This window comes from Mastomys coucha, unplaced genomic scaffold (genome assembly GCF_008632895.1).
Source record: "Mastomys coucha isolate ucsf_1 unplaced genomic scaffold, UCSF_Mcou_1 pScaffold16, whole genome shotgun sequence".
NCBI lineage: Eukaryota > Metazoa > Chordata > Mammalia > Rodentia > Muridae > Mastomys > Mastomys coucha.
The window spans coordinates 28,830,127-28,854,480 of record NW_022196898.1 but is presented as its reverse complement, the minus strand read 5'-3'; the positions used below and the strand labels follow the sequence as shown (position 1 = coordinate 28,854,480).

Below are 24,354 nucleotides of genomic sequence, written 5' to 3'. Positions count from 1 at the left end.
AAATTATAAGATGTCTTTGTCCCAGACTGGGAAACCAGTAAGTTAGTTATTAGTTATTATTAGCTACTAGTTTAAAAAAAATCCCTCCATATCTGGGAAGATTTGACAGAGAGAGAGATAAATATAATCAAAACATGTTTGAAATTCTTAAAGAATTAATAAAATGTTTTTTAAAAGACATAATACAGAGGCATAGTCCATTAGTGACAACAATATTTCAAAAGTATTTCAAAGATATCCCAAAGTTTTGTAGAAATATTTATTAGTATGTGGATATTTTATCATAAAACTTCTCATTTACATTGAAACTAAAACTACAAAAGAAGAGGCTTGAATGGATGTGTAATCATAAAGCAAAAGGGCTTTTTTGTAAAGATTATATCAAATAAACTGTGAAAAGATTATTAGACATACTGTTTGGTAAACTCTTCAAGTAAAAAGAAAGAGCACCATAAGCTTAATTAGAATGCAAATGAGACACAGCCTCTGATTAAAGAGTCGCCTTTGGGTTTGATACTTCTGGCATTATTTGTCACCTTCCCCCACACAGAACTTTGGGACTGTGTAACCAGCCACAGTCTTATCAGCTTGAGTCTCTCTGACTGAGCATAATGAGAGAAATAAGTTTCAAGCGGGGGCGGCCGTCAGTGTGTCCCAGCCTAGCATATGCTAACTGACGGTAGAAACAGTGGCTAGATGTGGTGAGTTATCATTTATATGACATTATTTATAAGATGTATTATAAACTCATGCACATACTATGTGTGTACAGGCAGTATTGGCATCAGGGCTGGTGAGAGCCAGGAAGAACACCCCTGAAGCAGGCTCTGAGACTAGTGAGCTTATTAAGTATGGTAAGGCATCTATTGACATTGCTTCCAATGACAACTTGGCAAGCAGACAATGCTGATCAACTTATAATCCTAGGACTAGATATCACCCAAATTTAATGATGAATGTTAGTTTCCTTGTTTTACATATGTTTACCAAAAAAAACAAATTAGCTTATTAACAATTAGCCAATTTAATAAAGGGAGTGGAGAGGGAGACGGCTCAGTGGGTAAAGGCACTTGCCTTAAAAGCATGGCGCTTGTGTTGGATGCCTGGCACCCTCGCAAGGGTAGAAAGAGAAAAGAAATTGAACAAAACTGTTCTTTGCCTCCACATCTACCCTATGGCATGACCCTGTACCTCCATACTCAAACAGACAGCAATAACATTTTTTAAGATTTATTTTATTTATTATACATAAGTACACTATAGCTGTCTTCAGACACCAGAAGAGGGAATCGGGTCTTGTTACAGATGGTTGTAAGCCACCATGTGGTTGCTGGGATTTGAACTCAGGACCTCTGGAAGAGCAGTCAGTGCTCTTAACCTCTGAGCCATCTTTCCGGCCCAACAATTTTTTTTTTAAGAAAAGGAAACTTGAAAGAAGAATGAACAGAGTCTAGAAACTCAGAACTCCATGACTAAAAGCAACTCTTCTACAGTTGCTTCTTAACCACAACCAGTAAAAGATAAAATGGAAAACTTCTCCGCTCCACTAAGGTCAACTCCAGTCTTTTGATAAGAACTTGAGTGAGCTGGGTTGTTCTATCATTGCTAAAAGTCTCTGAAGCAACCCCTAAATCTAAGGGGGTCAGACCACCTGTTGCTGAATCCCTGAACCTCCTCCTAATTAAACCAGTAACTCTGTAGAGAAGACAAAAGAACTGGCTATCTAACCACAGCCTAATGGAGGCAAGGTACCCCCACTGAGTTCTTAAATAAGGAGACAGAAAGGAAAGGGACAGCACAACAAACCAGAGAGCTGTGTCCACAGAACCACCTGAGGAAGTGCCGAGTAGCTATTGACATGTGAAGTTAACTGGAGTGAAAAAGTGAAAAAAAAAAAAAAAACAGTGATATTAATCTTGTGTGGGTTACTACAGAGATTATCACTCCAGCTAACAAATTATGAGACTGGTAGATTTGCTTACAAAATGTCCTGAATCCAATAGGTAGGTCTCCAAAGAGGGCCCATCTTCCCACATCCACTTCAGACATCGATTTTCAGGGTGGTCAAAGGAAAGACCTTCCCAAGAGCTGGTAAGTGATCTTGAACTCCTGATCCTCTCTCTCAGGCTCCCAAGTGTTGGGCTTACAAGCATGTGCAACCACACTCTGCTCCATCAATATTTTTAAAGACTTCCACCACCACTTGAGCCTGGAGTAGATCAGATGTTTCCATAGTGTGGCTCATAGTTGTGATGTGACGTTTTTACTCATCTGAAGGGCAATGAGAGAAATACATTGTGACCGCCTAAATGAAGCGAAATGGATTCAATTTAAAGAGCTGTTTGATGTCCAAAGGATGACTTTCCTAAGTTTATAATATTAAAATCCCATTACATTTATTCAATGGTTGTGAAAACAAACAGTAGCTTTCATTGTCATTACTAATGTTTTTATGTGATGACATTACATTTGTCAACTTTACATTATCCAAAAGTCGAAAGCGTCTGCTAAACTCAAGCCAATCTCATGTGAAATTTTTCTGGCAAAAATGTTACGTCTGCCAAATCTGAAGTGGCCATCTTTTGTAGCCAGGCAAGGCTCCCAGTGGTGGGAATGGGTTGCATTAGGTTGAGTTGTTGGCCAAGGGGTCCTGTGGAGATCCCCAAACAATTCAGGCTGATGCTAGGACAGAGGGTTGATCTCTGAAAACTGACAGTGGGGTCCCATTGCTAGGATAACTCCACATAGCCCATTGATTGTTGAGAGGTCCGACTGATGCCTGCATGGACCCTTCACCCCTACGTTCTCCTTGATGCAGGGAGGTACTCTGCAGGCTATGGAAAGGGAAACCTGGACACTAACACAGCCACAAAGCCCTCCACCTACAATCTGTCCTGCCTGAAGGATGTGCTGGGGCTATGGTAGAGCAGAACTTGTGGGAATGGACAACCAATGTTTGGTTTAACTTGAAGCCCACTCCACAAGAGGAAGCCCATGCTCGGTACTGCATGGATGGTCAGGAACAGGAGACTGGGCAGCAGAAACCTAGGGCAGAACTAAACAGAACAACCGAAAAATAAAATAAAATAAAATAAAATAAAATAAAATAAAATAAAATAAAATACAAGAAGTGATTCCTAATGATAATCTGCTATACTCACAGATTGGTGCCTTATTCAGTCATCAACAGCGAGGCTTCCTTTGGCAGCATATGGGAGGGAGTGCGGAGACCCACAGCCAGACATTATGCACAGAAAGAGTCTAAATTAAAGATTGCCTTTGAGTCCTCCTCTCAAAAGAAGGGGAGGAAATATTCTAGAAATCAGAGGGAATGGAGGACACCAGAAGAGCATGGCACACTGAATCAGTTAAGCTGGGCTCCTGTGTGCTCACAGAGACTGGAGCAGCAAGCATGGAGTCTGCATGGGTCTCTACCAGGTTCTCTGAATACATGCTATGGCTGATAGCTTGGTGGTTTTGTGAGACTGCTAGCAGTGAGAGCAGGTGTGTATCTCTGACTCTTTTTGCCTGCTCTTGGAATTCATTTTCTGCTATTGACTTGCCTTGTCCAACCTCAATATGAGGGCTTTTATCTTGTCTTATTGCATCTTGTTTGGTCGTATTGTCCTGTTTGGTTGTTGTCCCTTCGAGACCTGCTCTTTTCTGAAGAGGAAACAGAGGAAAAATGGATCTGTGGGAGAGGAAAGGTGAGGAGTAGCTAGAAGGAGTGGAGGGAGGTGAAACTGGGGTAAGGTATTATATGAGAGAGGAATCTATTTTCAGTTAAAATAAATAAACTTATGTATTAATAGTGCAATAGAATAGATTAAATATTATCTTTGAAAGAATATCAGAGCAAAACTCAAAAGGACAAAAATCAAACCTCAAAGCCCATGAGTGGCATCTGTGGGATAGTGATGGCATCATTTGGACTGCAAATAGGGTTGAGTTGCTCACTCTTCCACCTTTGTTGCCTGCAACACACATGCTTGTTTTCTATCTATTCATCTATCTATCTATCTATCTATCTATCTATCTATCTATCCATTCATCCATCTAACTATCTATCTGCCTACCTACCTACATATACCTCTCTATCTATCTCAGTCCAGTTCCTCCTGATACATTGATCTCTCCTCAATGAGCCTCTTACAGGCATCTCCAATGTACTGGGGTCTCTGTTTCGTTCTTATCTTTTCACATGTAGCTGTCTCAGAAACTCTATAGGGGAATCATACATTACTTCATATCACCTAACCTTGTTGAAGTTTTGGAACCTTAACACAAGTCTCTATAGCCCTCTAACTCTTACATGCCTATAAAATCAGTATCATAATGCACTATGTCAGTTTCTGCTAATAGCTGGACACATGGCCTAGCCTCATTAGACTACTACTCTATGTGCTTTCAAAGATGACCTAGTGAAAAGACTTCTCTAGGAAGTCCTGCTGAGAAGGATGCCCTTAGGAGAGAGTTTCTTCATTTAAGCACTCTTGTTTTTATTAATAAAAATTCTGCAGGTGTGTTTACTCCATGGAGGTCTTCATTGGGTCAAAGTATGAGTTTTTCTGAACAGCACTAATCATTTTAATAATGCAGTCTCTGTCAGCACAGTCCTGCCTACAACTCTAAATCCTTCCCTCACCAAAAACTTTTCTCATATCTTCTGTTCCATTTTCTTTAATCTCTTTTACTGAAATCTGAGTAAATGCAGTGGAAACCATGCCACTGGCTGAAAGATTTATTATCTTGGAATTTCTACTAAGCAAATTTAATCCATTGCTTTTAAGTTTACTATCACTGGAGTTTTTGTGGGGGACATTCACAGAATGCAGTCAGGATGTAGCATGAATGATGTCTAGTCATGTTCCTGATAGAGTCTTTGTTTTTCTCTCCAACTTTATAAGAGCAGTCTTTACTGTTCACATTTTTATCAGCATACTGGTCTTCTGAGTTTCCTCCTTAATGGTCCATTAATCTCTGCTCACAGCACTTTAGGACTTTTCTAGCAGGCAAGTCTAAACTCTTCCTCATTCCTCCCACAAATTAGTTCCAAAGGCTTATAAATCAAACAATGAGGTAGGCAGTCACAGCACAGACTTTATATCTGGTACCAAGTTTGTGTATTCATTACTTTGACTTTCAGTATAATATTTTCACTTATTCTTTGAGAATTTCAGACATGTATGTAATGGTTTTTGAGCTGTCATATTCACTTCCCCCTCCTCTTCCTTGTACATTAGTTATTCTTAATTCTTATGGTGGCCAAACACCTCCAAGAAGGAAGGCAAGGAGGAAATATTTATTTGGACTCATGGTTTCAGGTACAGTCTCTCAACACAGAAAAGATATAATGAAAGGAGATCCCTCAAACCTGTAGCAGTGGATACTTGCTTACATCCCTTACATCTGGGCATTTTAGAAAACGGAGATAAGACAGAAAGTAGGAAAGACTATATAACCCTCAAGGTCTAATTATCCCATGAATAACTTCTTTCACCTATTTTCCATTTTTTTAGGTTTTACAACCTCCCAAAAAAGTGCTACCACTTGAGAACCAAGTATTCGAACATATAAGCCTATAAGAAACATATAGTATCAATCACCATAACAATATTTTGGTATATTGATCTTAATAAAATTTATCATTAAAACTAAAGTCATTTGACTTTTATTTTACTTCTTTGATCTGGGTTCTAAAAACCCTTAAATATATAGCTCACATTTATCTCTATTAGGCATCCCTGATCTAGAATCAAACTATCTATGATTAAATACAATTAAGATAATTCTCTTAGCCCATTATTGCAGTGTGTGTCTGCAATGCCAGCACTCAGGAGACTCTGAGGCAGTAGGATTATGAGTTTGAGGCTAATCTGAGTACATAGTAAGGTGTCTCAAAGAAAAAATAGACTGTTATTTTTTATAATATCTTTTGTTTGCACACTGTACAGTCACATCAAACTATAAACTATGACAACTTAACATTGTGTAGCAATTTTTCTGAGATTAAAATCTCCCATCTTGAATGGAGGCTCCTAATCAATATACCATATTGCTGCTTATAGTCATATCCAAGACCATACTATTGGACTCAAATCAGATGAACATAATTTAAGTAGAATAAGACTATAATAGGAGGATAAGGAAATCAATTAAGACAAAGCTAATAATCCTAAGATCTTTAGAGAGTTTGCACTTAACAAATACCATTTACTTTCATTTACTTTAAAATGATAGGGAGATATATATGCTTCTATATACATCCATATACACACAGAGGGAGATAAAACTATACATTTTAGCCCTGCCCTCATTCTCTTCATACTATCAATTTTGCTGCCCAATACTAAATTCTACTTCCATGCTATATCCCTCAATGGGTCATTTGGCAATACACGAATTAGGACTTGGTTTTCCACTTACTGGATAATTTTCTGCAATAATAATGTTTCTGGTCACTTTCCATCAAAGACAAATTTGTCTGAATTTTTTCATAAAACATCTTTAGAAATACCTGTGCCTATTAACTACTCTATCCAATTCCATGTTCAGCAATGTTTTCAATATAATACTCCAAAAGTCATCTCATCTTGGAATAGTTCGATTAGTGCTAAATTAAGACAGCTAAAATTGTCTTTTGATGGAACTTACGAATGATGAATACTTCAAAAGTCTTAACTGATTGGCAGCTGTCACCTGTGAAAGAAATGAGAACCACAGGACGAGCCATTTGACAGATTGCTTCTTTTGTCCTTGGGTTGTACTTAATGTTCTTTATTTCTGGTTAGTGAATTATGGACTCTCTCTATCCAATGAAACTCTGAGTGAGCTTTCATGAGCTTCTGACCTCGGAAAAACTCAGTTCTACATTCAAAAAGCATTAACAAAATGGCTATATCTACTGTTGAACGTGGAAGTGGCTGACTGGTGCAGAAGAGCGTGGTGGCTTTTAGGTGAGGAGGGATGAAAAGCTCATGGAGTCAAACAGGTCTAACAGATGGAAGTGCGGCTGGCCAAAATGCCTTTCTGGCTTGATTCCCTGGGTTGTAAGTTTCAAGCAGAGGGCTTTGCTATTACTCAGAGTACTTCTATAGCTTCATAAAGAAGCCCTGATATAAGAAAGGACATAGCTCTATTAACCTAAATCAGCACCAAATCTGGATGGAAAACCAGGACAAAACAGCTATGCAGAGGCTCTCGCCCCATGGATCCTCCCATACCACTCAAGCAAGTTTATAGTCAACCAGCATGGGTATGAAGAGGAGGAAGAATCTACTCCATCTCTTTTTGGTTTTGTTTTTCAATGTGTGTGTGTGTGTGTGTGTGTGTGTGTGTGTGTGTGTGTGTGTGTATCTTCAAATTGCAAAACAAGAAAATTCATTTTAATCTAAAGTCTATGTAAAAATAATTTGGTGTCAATAATCAGACATTTAAAAACAAGTCTAGCCAGGCAGTGGTGGCACACACCTCTAATTCCAGAACATGAAAGGCAGAGGCAGGCAGGTTTCCAGGTTCAAGGACAGCCTGCTCTACAGAATGAGTTCCAAGACGGCTAGAGCTGCACAGAAAAACCATGCCTCAAAAACACAAAAACAAAACAATGTCTAAATATTATTCAAGAGAATATAGGACTAAAATACAGTAATTCTCAACTACAGGCAATTTTGCCCCCAAGGAGCTTTTTCCAACGTCTGAAGAAAATAGACCCTAAAAGAATTTGTTTCACTGACTTTAATCTGTGAAACCTATCTCTAAACAATGGCCAAAAAGTTGTTTTAATTGTCTTTTCTTCCTGTAGAAGTAATTTATTTCATAGAAAGAAAATTATGACCATGAGTTTTGACTGAGTTTACCAGGTCTGAATTCCCTTCTGTGTAACAGACTTCACACCAATCAGAGAGTAAATGGTTATCCTTATAAACAGTCTTGTCACCATTGCACCAATGGGTACGTCTAGTCTTCCAGGTCAGTATTGCCAGACAGGGTCCTAGATAAGACTATTTATGCTCCCCCCGCCCCACCGGTAGCCTGCACAGCTGTTGCTGTTATGAGAAATAAGAAGTGTTTCCTGCTCAGCTCAAGATCTGTCTCTCTCTGTCTTACAATCAAAGTGTGAGCGTCTTCAAGCAAAAAATGTCTTAGCATCTAGTTGCGAGAGCAATGGCAATAACCCATACTTCTTTGAGTGCCTCTGGGTCTTCCTGACCAATAACCTATACAGGGAGGGAACCTGTGCCTCGGGTAACACAGGTTTTCATGTAAAACTCATGTCCTCTGGGGAAAGCATTTTTATGCATGTGTGTTTCCTCTGTTTAAACTCCAGGATAGATATATCCTGGAACTCTCTTCTGTAGACCAGGCTGGCCTCAAATTCAGAGATCCACCTGCCTTTTCCTGCTGAGTGTTGGGCTTAATGGCATGTGCCACTGCTGCCTGGATTTTGGCTATACTTTTTAACTAGTTTTCAAACTAGTATAATGGGTTTCTTAAAGATTCTGCATATACTCTTAATTTGGTTAACAGAGCCCTTATCCCTCCATCCCCTTACCCACTGCCCTCATCCCTGCTTAATCCTTTGGCTGGCGGTATATACCACCCCCCTCAATTCTTATATATAAAATGTGTTCCAAAATCCACTCTTATTATATTTTGTATTGGGGTTCAAGATCATGGGATCCCAAGTAGCTTCATTACACTTCACCTTAGCTGACATTGCCTCTACCTCCTCCTTTCTCCATCCTCTTTCAAAGCCTTATGTGATTATGATAACCATAATTCTAGAAATACACTACTAAGTTAAATCTAAGAATTGAATGCTCTGGCTAAGACAAAATGCTGCTCATAGAAAGGTGCTTTGTATTTATATACTTTTCTTCTTCCCATGCAGGCCAGATTAAAGCTTTTCACATGAATGGCTACCATTTGGTAGTTACCTGCTGTGCACTAGGGCCTGTGCCATACATCCAGAGTGCCCTGTGCCCAGAGCCATCTTGCTGAACAGGAATCTTATTCCTGAACACCAGGTTTAGATAACAGCTTCCAGCCCTATAGTGTCGAATCCCTAAGAGTTGAACCCAGGAAGACTTTAGCATTCAGCCACAGCATTTCAAGGTCTCTGCTAAAGCAAAACCCAGGAGTACAAAGAAGATTTTCACATATGTGGATTTTAGGGTTTTGCTTGAGCCATATCTAGCGCTCAAATTTCCGAACAGATTTAAAAAGCCACTGCAGTCATACCTTAATTCCTCCTTTATAGTTGTGCCACAAAAGCATTCATGGAGTGGAGAAAATAGTTATCTTGCTTGGAATTTACCTCAGTTCGAGTTCTTTCTAACAGCATAGTCAATGTCCATATATGTATGTGGAGACTTTTGCAGAGCATAGAAACAAAATATTTACCACAAACAGAGCCTATGTGCTCTTGGAAACTTTCCTTGCCACCACTCATCTCTCTCCCCTCCCCAAGTGATGTGTGTGTGTGTGTGTGTGTGTGTGTGTGTGTGTGTGTGTGTATAGAAAGATAGTAAGACTTTCAGAAAAGGGACTCAAGAGAAGAAAGAGGGAGGGGCAGAGGGATAAAGGAAGGGAGGGAGTGAGGGAGGGACACACTCGCAAGCACACACACACACACACAGAGGGAGGGAGAGGGAAAGAGAGAGAGAAAGAGAGAGAGACAGAGAGAGAGAGAGAGAGAGAGAGAGAGAGAGAGGGAGGGAGGGAGAGAGAGAGCTGCCTTATAGCTGTAAGACTGCAGACAGAAATAGCACAACCACTGTGAGCTGTGCGCGACTCATCTCATCCAAGAGCACGTTTTATCTTTCATTAATCAGTTGCTTAGAAAGAAGGAAATGACATCCGGTCCATTCTTCTTCTGCATCTTCATAATTGGAAAATATTGTGAGTATGCTCAGTGTCTAATTTTATGTGCCTTAGTGCTTTGTGAAATAGTCTCAAGTACAAATGTTCATTCCTTACATTCATGTTTTTAAGCTAAAATGCATGCTCTGATAAAAATTGCAAGCTCACTTTAGAATCATTCTTCTTAGGATATTTCTGATATTTGTACTGGAATATCTTTGTCATAGTCAAAAGTTAAGCAAAACTAACATAGTTGATAAGCCTATGCTTTATTACAGCCAACTTTTCAACTTTTATCACTGATAAGCAGGATTTTAATACTTAAAGGGAGTCTATAAGTTCTGTGCGGGGACTATGCCCGTTGCTCTACCCCAGAGAGGTCTTAATATTTGTTCATTTCTATGTGGTTGTAGCACATTGCCATCCTGAGATGTGCTGCCTGGGATGAACATCCAGACAGAGATGTAGCCATGTAACTCTTTTGCCAGGTTTTTGCACTGTTCCTTGAAAGAAAAGCAAGGGAAAGCATAAAGAAATGTTAAACATAGGGACTTGAGAAAATAAAAAGTCATTTTACTTTTACTGTAATGGCAAATTTCCTTTGTATATTAAGCCATGGGTTTTTCTTAATCTTATTTAAAATTTAAGGGAAAGTGTTGTTATGCTTTATACCTCATTAAATCATCTCTCTGAGTTAAAAGAACATCTATGCTTGTTAGAACAATGAAATAATCCAAGCCCAGGTCAGAACGAAAGTTTCTGAGTCTCTTCAATACATTAGGATTGTGGGAGGTGGTGGGTTGTAAGCATCATCAAATTTAAAACACAAGCATGTTTATATTCTTCTGTCTCTCAAATTCTACAACACGGTGTTTATACTAAGATATTTTACTGAATTTCTTAGGGTCACAGTCCATCTTAAATCTCTTAATTCTGATAGCATATACTATACTTTGATGATTTTTTTCTCCTTTTTTCCTCTGACCACAGTGCAACTAAATACCTAAAAATTGAGACAATTTCAAAGCTAGAGAAATGACTAGGAATCCCTGGATTATTCTGCTCCTAATTTTCTATATCTCAATCTTAACTGTGACACTCATACTTTTATCTAAAGTAAGAAAAACTCAAACTATGAATCACAATAAAAGACTGGATCTTTCTAATTATAACTAGTACTTAAGGTATCAGGGGTACACATACACACACACACACACAAGCTATACCTGAGCTTTTGATATTTGTAGTGAAAGCTCTTTGAAGTTAGTGATCAATTTTAACATTTTCTATTCAATCTCAAGGAAGTACATAGATTGAGAGACCCAAAGGAATTATTCTACAATAAGTGATCTAATAGGAAGAACTTAAGATGTATTAAAAGTGTTCAGAGCAGGGTAAGAAGGAATTTTGACTGATGTGATACCAAAAATGTTCCAGGCTATAAGAATTCTCTATGCTAAAATAATTTCTTAATTTTTTTTTAAGAAAGGGCTCCTTTGTGTAGCCTTGGTTGTCCTAGAACTCACTCTATAGGTAAGACTGGCCTTGAACTCACAGAGTTTTACCTGCCTCTGTCTCCTGAATGCTGGAATTATAGGCATGTATTACTACTGCCCTGCAATAAATTATTTTCATGACCAAAACTTTGAAAGTGATAAGGATGATGATAATACCAAAGCCCTCCATCCTTTTACATTTAAGTTCTCTTTAGGTTTAAAAAAAAAAAAAGCAAAACAAAATAAAAAACAAACAACCACAGCAATGAAGAAAACAGCATAAATAGTTGCGTAGTTGCACGTTCCAAATTCTCAATATTCCATGCTTTCCACTGAGGTGAGAGCAGCATGGTAACACAGAGCTGAGCAGTGGGATTCCAGACGACTGTACTACCTGGACAACTTGGGGAGCTTTTGCAGAGACCCCAAAACAATAAACCATAATAAGCTCAGCCCACCTTTATTGTAGCCCATCACTCACAGAGAAGGATATCAGCGAAGGACATCAGCAGCCACACATCAGGCTAGGCTCCTCACCCTCCATTGCTGCCCTGAGCTGTGGATCGTTTGCTCTATTTGTTGGGTTTGCCTTGTGTGCCTTGTTTGGCTGTTGTATTGTGTTATGCTGTGCTATATTGTGGTGTGGTGTGGTGTGGTGTGGTATTGTGCAGTGTTGGGTTGGGTTGTTCTGTGTTCAGTCTGACCTCTGGTACTTTGGAAATGTAATGTGATATCAAGGAAGACACCATCCTACCATGTACAGCTGTGGAGTTATGTCCTAGTTCCATGATTCTCAGCAATTTATTTGCATTCTTTGAGCCTTCATTTGTCAAAATGGCAATCAAATATTCTATCCTGTCTACTTCACAGGGCCATTGTATTCGGGATTTGCCAGGGGAAAAAAATTAAATTTTCACAATGGCGATCATGTAGAAGCAATTCAGCAAGACCCAAGGACATTTTGTGCCTTGTCACAAGCCTCACACTAATAAATGTCAAGATTTGAGTGATTTGGATTCATGCTTTTTCCCCTGGATGATGATCATGCTCAGCAAAGATGGCACAAATAATTGGGCCTTGAAAACAGCAAAGCTCCCTATAGATGTCGAGCAATTGGCCATGTGTTAACCAAAACCACAAGTGAATGCCAGATACTTTAACAAGCAATAGGGTAAACTGTAACTGCAGCTTCAGCCTTGCTCTGAAGGGACAGAGTGGCCAGAGCATTGTCTTGACCCAGAATTGACATTCAGTGATACACTGAAGCTGATCTGGGCTCAGAAGTCCTGGCATTTTACCCTTCGGTGCTCTACCCATATCCATGAGTCATAAGACACCAAAGTTAATCTGTAGTTGGATACTAATTTAGTTATGTAAGGTTATGCCATCAGAAGAAGCTGAGCAAAGGGCATGGAGGACCCTACTGCGGTATTTTCCAAAGTTCTTGTCAGTCTACGGTTATTTCAGAATTACACGTTTTAAAAAAACATCCTCAGAATGTGTTATATCATAAATTCTTTTCAGAGATTTTTTTTTACTTATTAAATAATATCTCAAGCAAAGTAACTATTTTATGTAATACTTTAGGTAGAAGGAAAACAAAGAAGGAAGGTAGAGGGCCTCAGAAACAAGCCTGATCCACTTCAGAATTTCTAAAGGATTGAAGCAGATGCTGAGGGCTCAGCTTCAGAACCCCGTGGAGACTCGGCAGACTGCCTGGTGTTTGCCCTAGGGCCATCCCTCCATGTACCATTTTTTACCATCTCTCTAAGTGGTATTTTCCAAAGTTCTTGTCAGTCTACAATCTTAAGACAGACATCACACAGAAGCCACATAAACTTGATAAAGACATTAAAACAGATGCGCATAGACATACTTACCCATGTCCAAATGTGAGAGAATAAATCTACCAATGCACACAGGCTCCAGGATGGATAATGTTCTAAGTCAGTTCAGTGAACGTTGCTGGCTCCATTTTTGTGTTATTCCTCCTCTGAAGCTGGACTCACATTTTTAAGTTTCAACTAGATAGAAAATCAATAAATCTGTGTAAATATATTACCATCTTTAAAAAGGTAACAAAATATGTTTGTGAAGTAAGTAGGCACTCAAGCATAATTTCACACATAAACAAACTTGTTCAACTGAAGTGCCTGAGGTGGGTAGTTCAGTTAACTTTGGTCTTTTTCTTTTTTCTTTTTTTTTAAACAAACAAAAAAAAAAGGTTATTAGGATGTAAACAACTTAATTTTTAGCTTTGTGGTAATAATTTTTATATTTTCCATTTGCTATGAGCTTTCCATGAACAAGGAACCATGTTAAATGTCCACAAACATCTCATGTCCCCCCATAACTTATGAGATGTTCCTACCTTAAAGTAGAAAACAGAAAATGAGGGATTCTCTCCAGTACATCCTTGGCTCTATTTTCTAAAAAGTGTTGCAAAAGAGACTTGAATCCAAGTCTGTCTCCTTAACAACACTCTTCCAGCCAAGCGTGACTTGGTTCTAATGCTTCCAAAATAACAGTATCTTAGAATGTAAAGGTACTTTTCAGACACCCTGATCTGGCTCACTTGATCACAAGTTTCACCCAAATTAGGTAATGCCCACTTCAGAACATGAGCTGCCCAGGGTTTCAAAGCCAGAAATCCAGGTTTTCTACCACGTATGATGAGGTCAGGCCAGTTCACCCTCAGTGTCCAGGCATCTCTTCTTCCAGACTGGTGTGAGGCTCTATATACCAATTAATGCATACCAGCAACAAATGGATTAGGATACATATGTTAACAACTTGTATGTATAGAAAACACTTTTGTTTCCAACCATATAGAGAATGCCAATTAACATCAGCTTAAGTCCTGTGTCAGCTCCCTCCTCCTTCCTCCCTCTTCCCTCCCCCTTCTTTCCTCCTCCCTTCTCCTTGGCTATATCCTCCCTCGCTGGCTCCACAGCCCTGGGAGCTCCACCTCTTACCTGATGTGGAGAGATCCAAAGCCACCTCTTTCTCTTCAGTTTTATAGCTCCAGGCACCCTCTCTGGTCAGAACACCCAGAATTCACTCTTTTGAACTCAGATAACCTTAGAAGAGGCCAGGCATGCTTCTTCTTCTTCTTCTTCTTCTTCTTCTTCTTCTTCTTCTTCTTCTTCTTCTTCTTCTTCTTCTTCTTCTTCTTCTTCTTCTTCTCTTTTGGTTTTTTGAAACAGGTTTCTCTGTGTAGCCCTGGCTGTCCTGGAACTTATTCTGTAGACCAGGCTGGCCTCGAACTCAGAAATCCACCTGCCTCTGCCTCCCAAGTGCTGGGATTAAAGGTGTGCGCCACCACCACCTGGCTTTTTTTTATTATTTTTTTAAGATTTATTTATTTATTATATGTGAGTACACTGTAGCTGTCTTCAGACACTCCAGAAGAGGTCATCAGATCTCATTACTGGTGGTTGTGAGCCACCGTGTGGTTGCTGGGATTTGAACTCAGGACCTTTGGAAGAGCAGTCAGTGCTCTTAACCACTGAGCCATCTCTCCAGTCCTAGAACCCACTCTTGACATCAGGTATTCCTTTTCTTCTTTTCTTATAGGCAACAGTAAGTTATTATCTCCAAAGTCATACATACACACACACACACACAGACACACAAATCAAGTAAAAAAAAAAGTGGACAATATGAAGCATTCTCTTCTATCCATGTTAAAAAATGATATTTTCTTGTTAAATTGTTATGTTCTATAGTACTGGGTCTGTTGTTAAATGGATTTCATTTCATAACTGGTTCAATATTTACCTGAATTAACTGAAGTCCCTCATTTCTTCACATTTCTATAATAATAAATGTATCTTTTGGAAATAATCAAAAACCTCCTGAGAGTTCTAAGAGGGCTCACAGAACTCTCTCTCTCTGGCTGTTTTGGGCCATGCAGCACCCGACCTCTGGCTGTGGTACGTGTCCCTTCCTGCCTGTCTCTGGCTGTGGTACGTGTCCCTTCCTGCCTGTCTCTCCACATGGTTCCCCAGGACTCCCCAAATCCTGTCTCAGGAACAACAGTATTCATGCCACAGTGTAGAACTCTGCCCCCTCCTCTTCCCAAACTCAGTTGCAAGTCCACCTTCAGTTAGGGTGCCCAGTGAAAGCCAAATGTCACCTTCAGGATTAACTACAGAAAGGGACAGCAGAGGCTCTGGCACGTTCTTCAGTGGTGAGATTTGCTGTTTTTAAAAGGTAGTCAGCATTTTAAGTAATTAGATGGTTTTGTTAGAGAGCGTGTGGGCACTTGAGCTGAGAGTCTGTATAACTATGAACAATTTTGCTGATTATAGCATCTTGTTACATGGAGGTCTCCTAATCATCTTTTCCCTGGACTCTCATTTGATTCAGTTAAGGAGAAATAATGTGAAGTTTCCTTTTTTTATTGTCTGGAGCTTAAATCTCAAATTGCCTTAGGCAATTTCATAAGGAATTCTTTTTTATTTTTTTAACATTTAAGTTTTATAAAAGTAAAGCTTTTTTGAGTTGAGAAACATAGTGCTTTCAGAGGGTAACACTCATCTCTAACACAGGAAGAGGTTAAGGCTCTTTCTCTTCATTATCTTGGCTCCTTTCTAAACATGGTTCTCCAGTTGCATGCATGGCCCATAAAGGACAGGAAATAACAAAGGGGAGGAATATTGCCTAAAAATAGAAATAATATAGACTGAAGTTATTAAATTTATTATCCTCCAAAATCCTAGCCTCAAATGTTATGGCTTAGCCAATAAACTACCCTAATCTAGTCACTTGTCTTGCACCTGCCTGGTAAAGAAACACTTCCAATCTTTCTCACAGCCAATGAGAAAGGCTCTGGTCCAACCTCCCCAGTACCATATTTACAGTCAGGCCCTTTGATGGAAATGGCGTCCTCTGTTCTCCAATTCCCTAAGTCACTATTTTTTCTAATTTCAGTAGTTTTGTAGGCACTGAACTCCTGTGTATCCTAGCTCTCCCAGATCCTTCCTCTCTTCAGAATGAATGCCTCCTGCCTTCCCACTTGTTCTGGTACCATACAGTTAGGACAGCAGAAATACTGCTGACACACAGCATCACCCTAAACCCACTCTGGTCTTCTCGTTCCCTTTCCAGCCCTGTTTGCAGAGGTAAGTAATGTGTTTTCTCTTTTATATGGAGTAAAAGGTGCTTGAGGAGCATGCGGTGAGTCTTCATTGTGGTACAAAAGCCGCCTTAGGCTTTAACAAGTCATGGCTTGCTACATTGTTAATCCTACAGTGATAGTCACTATCCCCATCTGACTTCTTGGTCATTATACAGGGTAAGACTGTCATTGCAGTTGAGATACAAGCTTTGGGATGAAATGGGCACTTGAAAACCTAGCTGTTATCCCAGGCTACTTTCTAGCCTCCTCCAGTTTGTTTCTTCTGTGTGTTCTGCTCCTCCTGGCTTCTCCCCAATACGGACCTTGACAGCTGCTGGCTGACAAGTGTGCTTGGACATTTCCTTTCCCACCTCCAGGCAGCCCAGACTATGGGTGTTGAGAGGATTAGACATGTCCTCTTGTTCCTGTAGTGTTGGCTTTTCCTTTCTATCTTAACTTGCCACTGTTTTTCTTAGTCTCATGACACCTAATAAAGTATCCACAATGATATGTTCTCCTCAGTTGATCCGAAAGCCTGTTCACCTCATAAATCCAAATTTTACAGAAGAGTTGTGTGACACATACCTACAGCTACACACACACACACACACACACACACAGAGAGAGAGAGAGAGAGAGAGAGAGAGAGAGAGAGAGACAGTCACTCTCACAGACAAATATGCATGCACACTCACACATACACACACACAAACACACACATTATCTGAATTCATAAGCACTGGGGCTAATGTTTTCAGTTGTTGAATAAATGGGTTTCATCGTTTTTCCGAACATATAAGGAAGCTATTATCCTTCAGGTTTCTGTAGCTTCACCTATTTAAATAGATAAGCCTGACTTCATAGGTTTGAAATTAAAATGTTATGGGATAAAGATGAATATGAGCTTACAGATCTTAATAAAATGTACATATCTTGATCTACTTAGAGAGATCAAATAAGCTGTCATATAATGATTGTCTGAGAGTTTCTATCCAGACCACATATTTCCAATATGTTAATGAAAGTAGCTGATCAAATTCTCGGTGCATCAGGCATCAGCTTCAAGGCCTGAGCACAAATCTCTGTCCCCACATTCCCTCACAAGTCCTGGCCCTCTGCCTTTCTGTCACCTTCTCTTCTCATTCATCGCTGTTATTTTATTTGTTATGACTCCTTGCCTGTGAATACTTTAATATATTTTCCCAAAATGGGCTGGAAATGCTTGGGTGCATTTTGAATGGTCCGGAAGATTGGTTGGGCAATTTTACTTTCCCAGTTGTGGCTAATTTGTTAGAAATTGCAAATGGCCGTGTGGTTTATAAGTATTTCTACTTTCTCACACATTTCAAGCTTAGGAAGATGATATTATCAGGCATGCTTTCTGTTGGCTTCTCCAAATCTCTCCTAGCTTTCCTCTTTGTGTTAAAGTCCAAAGAAGTTGCCAGTGGCTCAGTAAACTCATGTTTTTTATTTCTGCTCTTCTGACTGTAGTTCTTACCCCTGATCTTGTAAGCTGATGGCCCAATTTAAGTATGTGAAAAAGAGGTTGATTTTATTTTTGGTTTCAATGATATTCTGGACTGAATTCACCCCAGCCTTGGCCAGAAGCAATGCAGTAACATTTGGCCACCAAATCCACTTTAATGTGGCAAGATGCGTATGCTACTTCTGAGTAGCTCTTGGGCATCAGCTATGGAGTTTCTGTGCTAACATATATAACAGGTCCAAAATTACGCTCACTATTTAGAAAGGAGGGAGAGATGCACGCACACAAAAAGAATTAGGCAATCTTATTTTTCCCTTATAGACTTCATACTCAACAATAGAGAAATTCAAATAGACACAAACTTGACTTACTAAAGCATGAAGAGAGAAACAGCAATGCCAGATGCCATCCTTATTACATCCCCTAGGTTTAGCTATAATGTAGCCACACACAAAAAAAATGCCTGAAGAGATAAGGATTAATAAGTATGATATTAATGAAGGAAACTGAAATTTAGCAAGATAGTGAACAATGAGAGAAAGGAAAATTAAGAATGCAGAACTGGGTAAAGACAAATGATATTTTGAGCAATTGTAGGCACAGAGAACACTCCATGGTATAAAAGAAGGCCTCGTGGTGGTCCAAGACTTAGGGCCAGAGTAGGCATTAAACCAAGGAATACACACATGTTGGAGATGATATTAGTACAACTGTTACTCCATGAACTTCCCCAGAATGGTTGTCACCACCTCTAGGATGGGCTAAAGAATGGTTCACTTTATAGTAAGCACACAGCCCTGTTCTGAACTACAAAAAAAAAACCACAGCAGGGTATATCATGAAATCAGAGAGCATTTGACAGTAAGAGCTGTAACCACAAACCCAGAGTACTTTGAAATACAATTATAATGAAAATCTGGGTATGAACTTATAGCACCAGCATTTTAGCTATGTCCCAGCAGTGACCAGTGGACACCAGTGAGTGTACATGTTAACTCTCACTCCATAAGATTATATAAGAAAATCCAAGTCTGCAAAACTTACACAATGGTCACGTTTACTCACTTTAGCAAAGAAGCATCTTTTCTGAAAAGCGAAAACTGTGTTTGACCTACGCAAATCAAACTCAAATATCTTGACTCAAAGTCCTACAACATTTTAGATGTCATTTCTCCCCATTCTCCTGTCTGTCTTAATGACCTTTCTGTTGCTGTGAAGAGATATTGTGACCAAGGTGTTAATGTGGCTTACAGGATCCAGAGGATTAAAGTCTCTATCCATTATGACAGGGAGTATGGCAGCAGGCAGGCAGGCATGGCTGGTGTTGGAGTAGCAGCTAAGAGTTTACATCTTGTTCCACAAGTACATGGCAGAGAGAGAGAGAAAGACAAATAGAGGGAGAGAGAGACACAGACAGAGAGAGAAAGCTAACTAGAAATGGCATGGGCCTTTGAAACCTCAAACCTTATCCCCAGTGATATAGCTCCTCCAACAAGGCCATACCTCCTACTTCTTCCCAAACATTTCCACTAACTGGGGACCAAGCATTCAAATATATAATCTTATAGAGACAATTTTCATTCAGATCACCATAGTTGTCCAAACTGGTTCCCTTTGCTTTACCATTGTTCACAGCTACCTACTTTGCATGTAAATGTTATTTTCAATACCCGTTCCCCAGTTTCTGCATCAGTTTTACTTTCTTAATTGTCTGGATTAAAATATCTGGAAGACCTTGGGAGGAGGCATTATTTCATGGGCTCACATGTTCAAGCGGTTCATCCCATAGGTGCTTGGTCCCCTGTGCTTGGATAGAACACCGTAGGACCGGGACTGTGTATCAGAGCTGCTTCATCGCATCCTTTCAGACAACAAGCAGATATTTAAAAGACTGAATACTGAGTATTAACTTCAAAGTTCTCCTGTGACATACTTCCTCCAGCCCTGCCTCCCAACACTTCCACAGCCTCCTCAAATAGTACCAACACCTGAGGACCAAGCCTCTGAAACACAAACCCGGGGGAAGGATGTTTCATATTGAAATCGTAAAGAAAACAACATGTGCATTTTATATGCTTTTTCCTTTTTTTTAAACAATACTTTTCACAGTATTATAAAAATAAAATAACCAAATGTAGAAATGTTACTCTAAATATAGAAAAATCCTAATGGCCAAGGTTATTTACTAACTTTATTATACAAATTTTCCATCGAAGTTCCTAAAGCAATATGATGTGTAATCCATAATTGAAAGGAGCAAAGAATGATCTGATATGGTAATCTCCTTTGCTTGGAAGCCGAGCTGTCTGATTAGTCACTGAGGAATGTATTCTACTTTAACATTTGCACTGGGGAAATCACAGCAAGTTTTTAATATGAGTTTTAATATTCTTTATTCTGTGTACTTAAATACACGAACGTGCTAGGTCAAAGTCACTGCACTTTGGTTGTTGGCGTGAACTATTGACCTTACTAAAGTAGTAGCACAGTCAGATACATTATTGAAGTTCTAGTTAAAGGACAACACAAGTAATATTTAGTTAAACCATGGAAGGTAGTATAGCCTTGTCTCTCCTAATGCAAGACCCAGTTTTAGAGAGATATGTGAACTTGCCTAGGTCACAGGCTCACAAAATACTCAAGAGTTGAACTCAGGATCATCTAATTCCCAAGTCCGGGGTTTCTTTCTGTTCACCATGCCAACCCCAAAACCATGTTGTCCAGTTACATGCATGATCTGTCTTTTGTTCGGCCCTTGTTTCTGTTCCCATATACAGATGAGGAAGCCGATCCGGCAAGCTGCAATCAGTTCAGATCTGCCAGGTAATACTCCCCCAGAAGGAGGAAGGAGCTACACAAATAGCAGTGGTATAGCATACTCAAAAAAGTTTCCAGGACAGGGAGGGGCATGACAGATGTAGGAGATGACAAGTACTTCAGTGGCTTATGAAAGGCTGAAACTCATGCTGGAAGAAAGTGGGAGAGGATTGTAGCAACCAGCTCATGAAAGCCTTTGACCACCACACTCCAGAATTCGAACTGAAGTAGATAAATAATTGGAACAGAAGTTTTTCACAGAATGGTATCAGGAAATGTTTGCCTTAGGAAGTAGTTCTTGTGAGTGAGAGAAAATGGGCTAGAATGGGAAGCCCTAACAGACTCCTTGAAAGAGGCATGGAAAAGTAGATCGACCTACTCAGTTGCTGGTCTCGTGTTTTCCTAGGGCCTCTTTATGTTTTTAATGTATTTTCTTCCTGTAAGAGCCGGATGTAGTTGGCCTGAAAGCTAGAGTTGCACCATTCAAAATGTGCCAGGAATGCTCTCACTCTGCACAGTTTTTAATTTCCATAAAAGCTGCATAACTGAGTCATGCTAATTAGTTTGAAGAAAATCTTTAAAATAAGAAAAGGCATCGTATCGTTCTCACAAGAAATTAATAATGTAGCCAAAATGTATCTGAAAACAGGCTTTTTGTGAATACAGTATACATTATATGACATTGACTATAGCTTCTAATGTTACTGGTTCAAAATATTGATGCATTAGAAAATGTCTGAGCTGCTTCGATATATTTATGAAGGTCAGGGACTCGCCTTCAGCTGAACCAAGTCATGCTCCTCTAGTGGGTAAATTGCTTGCTGATATAAATGAAATAAACATTTGCAAATTGTGTGCATGATCTCAAAACGACACAACCAGGAAATTAAATATATTCTGGAGTCTCAAAATTAGTGAACTAAATAAATATCACACAGGCAGGCTAAAGAAATTTCTTAAATGGGGTATATACCATTTTACCATTTCTTATAAACAGTACATACTGTCATAGCTACTTTTCTTTTTCTGTGTTAAAATACCATGGCATTCCAGAGGATTAGAGTCCATGATGGTGGAGCAAACACAGCAGGTGGCTGGCAGATGGGGCAGCAGTTGAGAGCTCTCATCTCAATACAACAAGAAGCAGAGAGAGCTAACTGGAAATGGCTGGAGTCCTTTGAAACCTCAAAGCCCAGTGTCTTCGTTACCTTTCTATTGCTATGAGACACTGTGACCAAGGCAACTTATGAAATGAAGGGTTTATTGGGGCTTGCAGTTTCAGAAGATGATCCCAGGAACATCAGGACCAGGAAGATGGCCCAGAATGAGCAGGCATGGTGCTCGAGCACTAGCTGAGGGCCTAATCCTCAAACACAAGCTTGAGGCAGAGAGATGGAGAAAAGAGAAGAGGTGGAAAGAAAGAGAGATAGAGAGAGTGCACACAAGATGCCTGGGGAGGATGTGGGCTTTTGAAACCTAGAGGTGCATACCTAGTGGCACACGTCCTTCATCAAGTCCGTAGCCCCTAATTCTTCCCAAACAGTTCCACCAACTAGGGAGAAACTATTCAAATATATGACCCTCTGAGGGTTCTCTTTCAAACCACCACACACACACCCACAGTAACACATTTTCTTCACACCTTCGAATCCTCCCTAAACAGCCAATGACTAGGGGTTATGAGACTTGAATGGTTGGGGGCAGGGTATATCTCATAACCACCACAAGTACTACTCCAGTGTATAGGAACTGAGCTAATCTAGGAAAGCTTCGTTCTGTTCCCTTGATTACTACAATATATGTTCTAAAGTCTAAAGTCCAGTCCCTCTGGGATTTTTAGCCACCACTTTGTGACAACCACAGCTGTGGTGGAGCCATGACTGGCTTTACTCAAGAGCTCCACAGAATTTGAAACATTTCATTTTTATCTCTTTCTTGTCCTTATTTTACCTTTATTCTTCCTTCAGCTCCTTCCAAAACAAACAAATAAACAACAACAACAGAAACAAAAATACAAATGTTTCCTTAGTCTAGTTGTTCCATAGACAGAATCTATGGACCCTAGAGTTTTTGAGAGGCCAAGGAGAGGCAATATATTCTGAGGAAACGAGGGCTCTCTGGCTAACCACACCAATCTCAGACATCAGGGGTGTTTCTAGGAATTCAGTCTTAACTGGTGAAGGGCGGGGAAGAGGCGTGCTATCTTTCTCTTTTTTTTTTTTTAAACTTTTATTGCATTATGATGAGAAAAGTTACATGACTTCAATTTATCTGAATTTGTTAACATTTAAAAACATATTTTAAGTAAATAGAATTAAATCACATTCTTGTTTCCCTTTTGTACCCCAACTCCTCCCAGAGACCCCCCCTTCAATACCTACAATATCTTTTTTGTCATATTCCTTAAAATTTATAAAATATTACAACAATAAAAATGAGTAATATAAAAGTTGTTTGATATAAAACAATCAATTTAACAGTCTTATGTAGATGCTCATCTACAGCAATTGTGAAAATACATTTTTCTCAATATACATTTTAAACAACTCCAAACATATTAACTATACACTTCAAAATAATACATCACTACTGGTATTTTCTTAAATGAACATAAGTATATAAAGTCTTTTTTTTTTGTTTTGTATTTAGTAGAGTTTAAAATCTTGGCTCTTATTGTGGTACAAGCCTAAAATAAGAACAATTTTTAGACATTGGATTTCATTGTAATAAGGCTGTACTTCAATGACCCTCACATCAGCAAAGGATTTTACCTCCATCGTAGCTAAGCTGAGAGTTGAGAGGTTCTGCTGCACCAAGAAATGAATTGTAGGCTCAATTTTTGGATACAGACTTCCTGCTATGGTCAAAGCTATTTGACTTGAGTGAGTGACTTTATTCTCAGCCCACAAAGAACAGGTTACACTCATTTAAGAAATCATCTATGTTTCTTTTGGGTATATAAATAGTTTTGAAATATATAAGCTGTTCTGAAAACCATAGTATAGTGTAAAGACATGAAATAAACAATACCACTAATAGAGAGGCTGAGATAGGAGAAGCAAGATTTCAAGACCCTTATGTTGTACACAGCCAGACACTGTCATGAACAAACAAGCTGAAAATGTATATAAATTGTACAATGTTGGACCTGTTTCTCCAATTAGAGAGACCACTGGATGACAATCAACAAATTTCTAATTCCTCATATTATTGGATTTCAATTGATTAGGATATGTTGGTAATATTAATTTTCATATTAAGATATTAAGAAAAAGTAATTGTCACTTCCTGTTGTTTTTGCTGTAAGAGGTGGAATTAAGTTTGTGTGGATTTGTTGAAAGATTACCTTCTTGCTTCTTCTAGGGTGTAGTTTTGCTCTTTATGTTGATGTTTTCCATCTATTATCCTTTGTAGGGCTGGATTTGTGGAAAGATATTGTGTAGATTTTGTTTTGTCATGGAATATCTTGTTTTCTCCATCTATGATAATTGAGAATTTTGTTACATATAGTAGCCTGGGCTGGCATTTGTGTTCTTATAGGGTCTGTATGACATCTGCCCAGGATCTTCTAG

At 39.2% G+C, this 24,354-nt stretch overlaps 1 protein-coding gene across 1 annotated transcript in view; it reads left to right on the top strand.

The window, feature by feature from the left end:
- The first annotated feature begins 9,762 nt into the window (after positions 1 to 9,762).
- Positions 9,763 to 24,354, top strand: part of Rxfp1 (relaxin family peptide receptor 1) — a 116,663-nt gene continuing 102,071 nt past the window's right edge. The window contains exon 1 of the mRNA XM_031376032.1: positions 9,763 to 9,900. Coding sequence (XP_031231892.1) covers positions 9,852 to 9,900 — 49 coding nt within the window. The 5' untranslated portion in view covers positions 9,763 to 9,851. The remainder of the gene's footprint in view (positions 9,901 to 24,354) is intronic.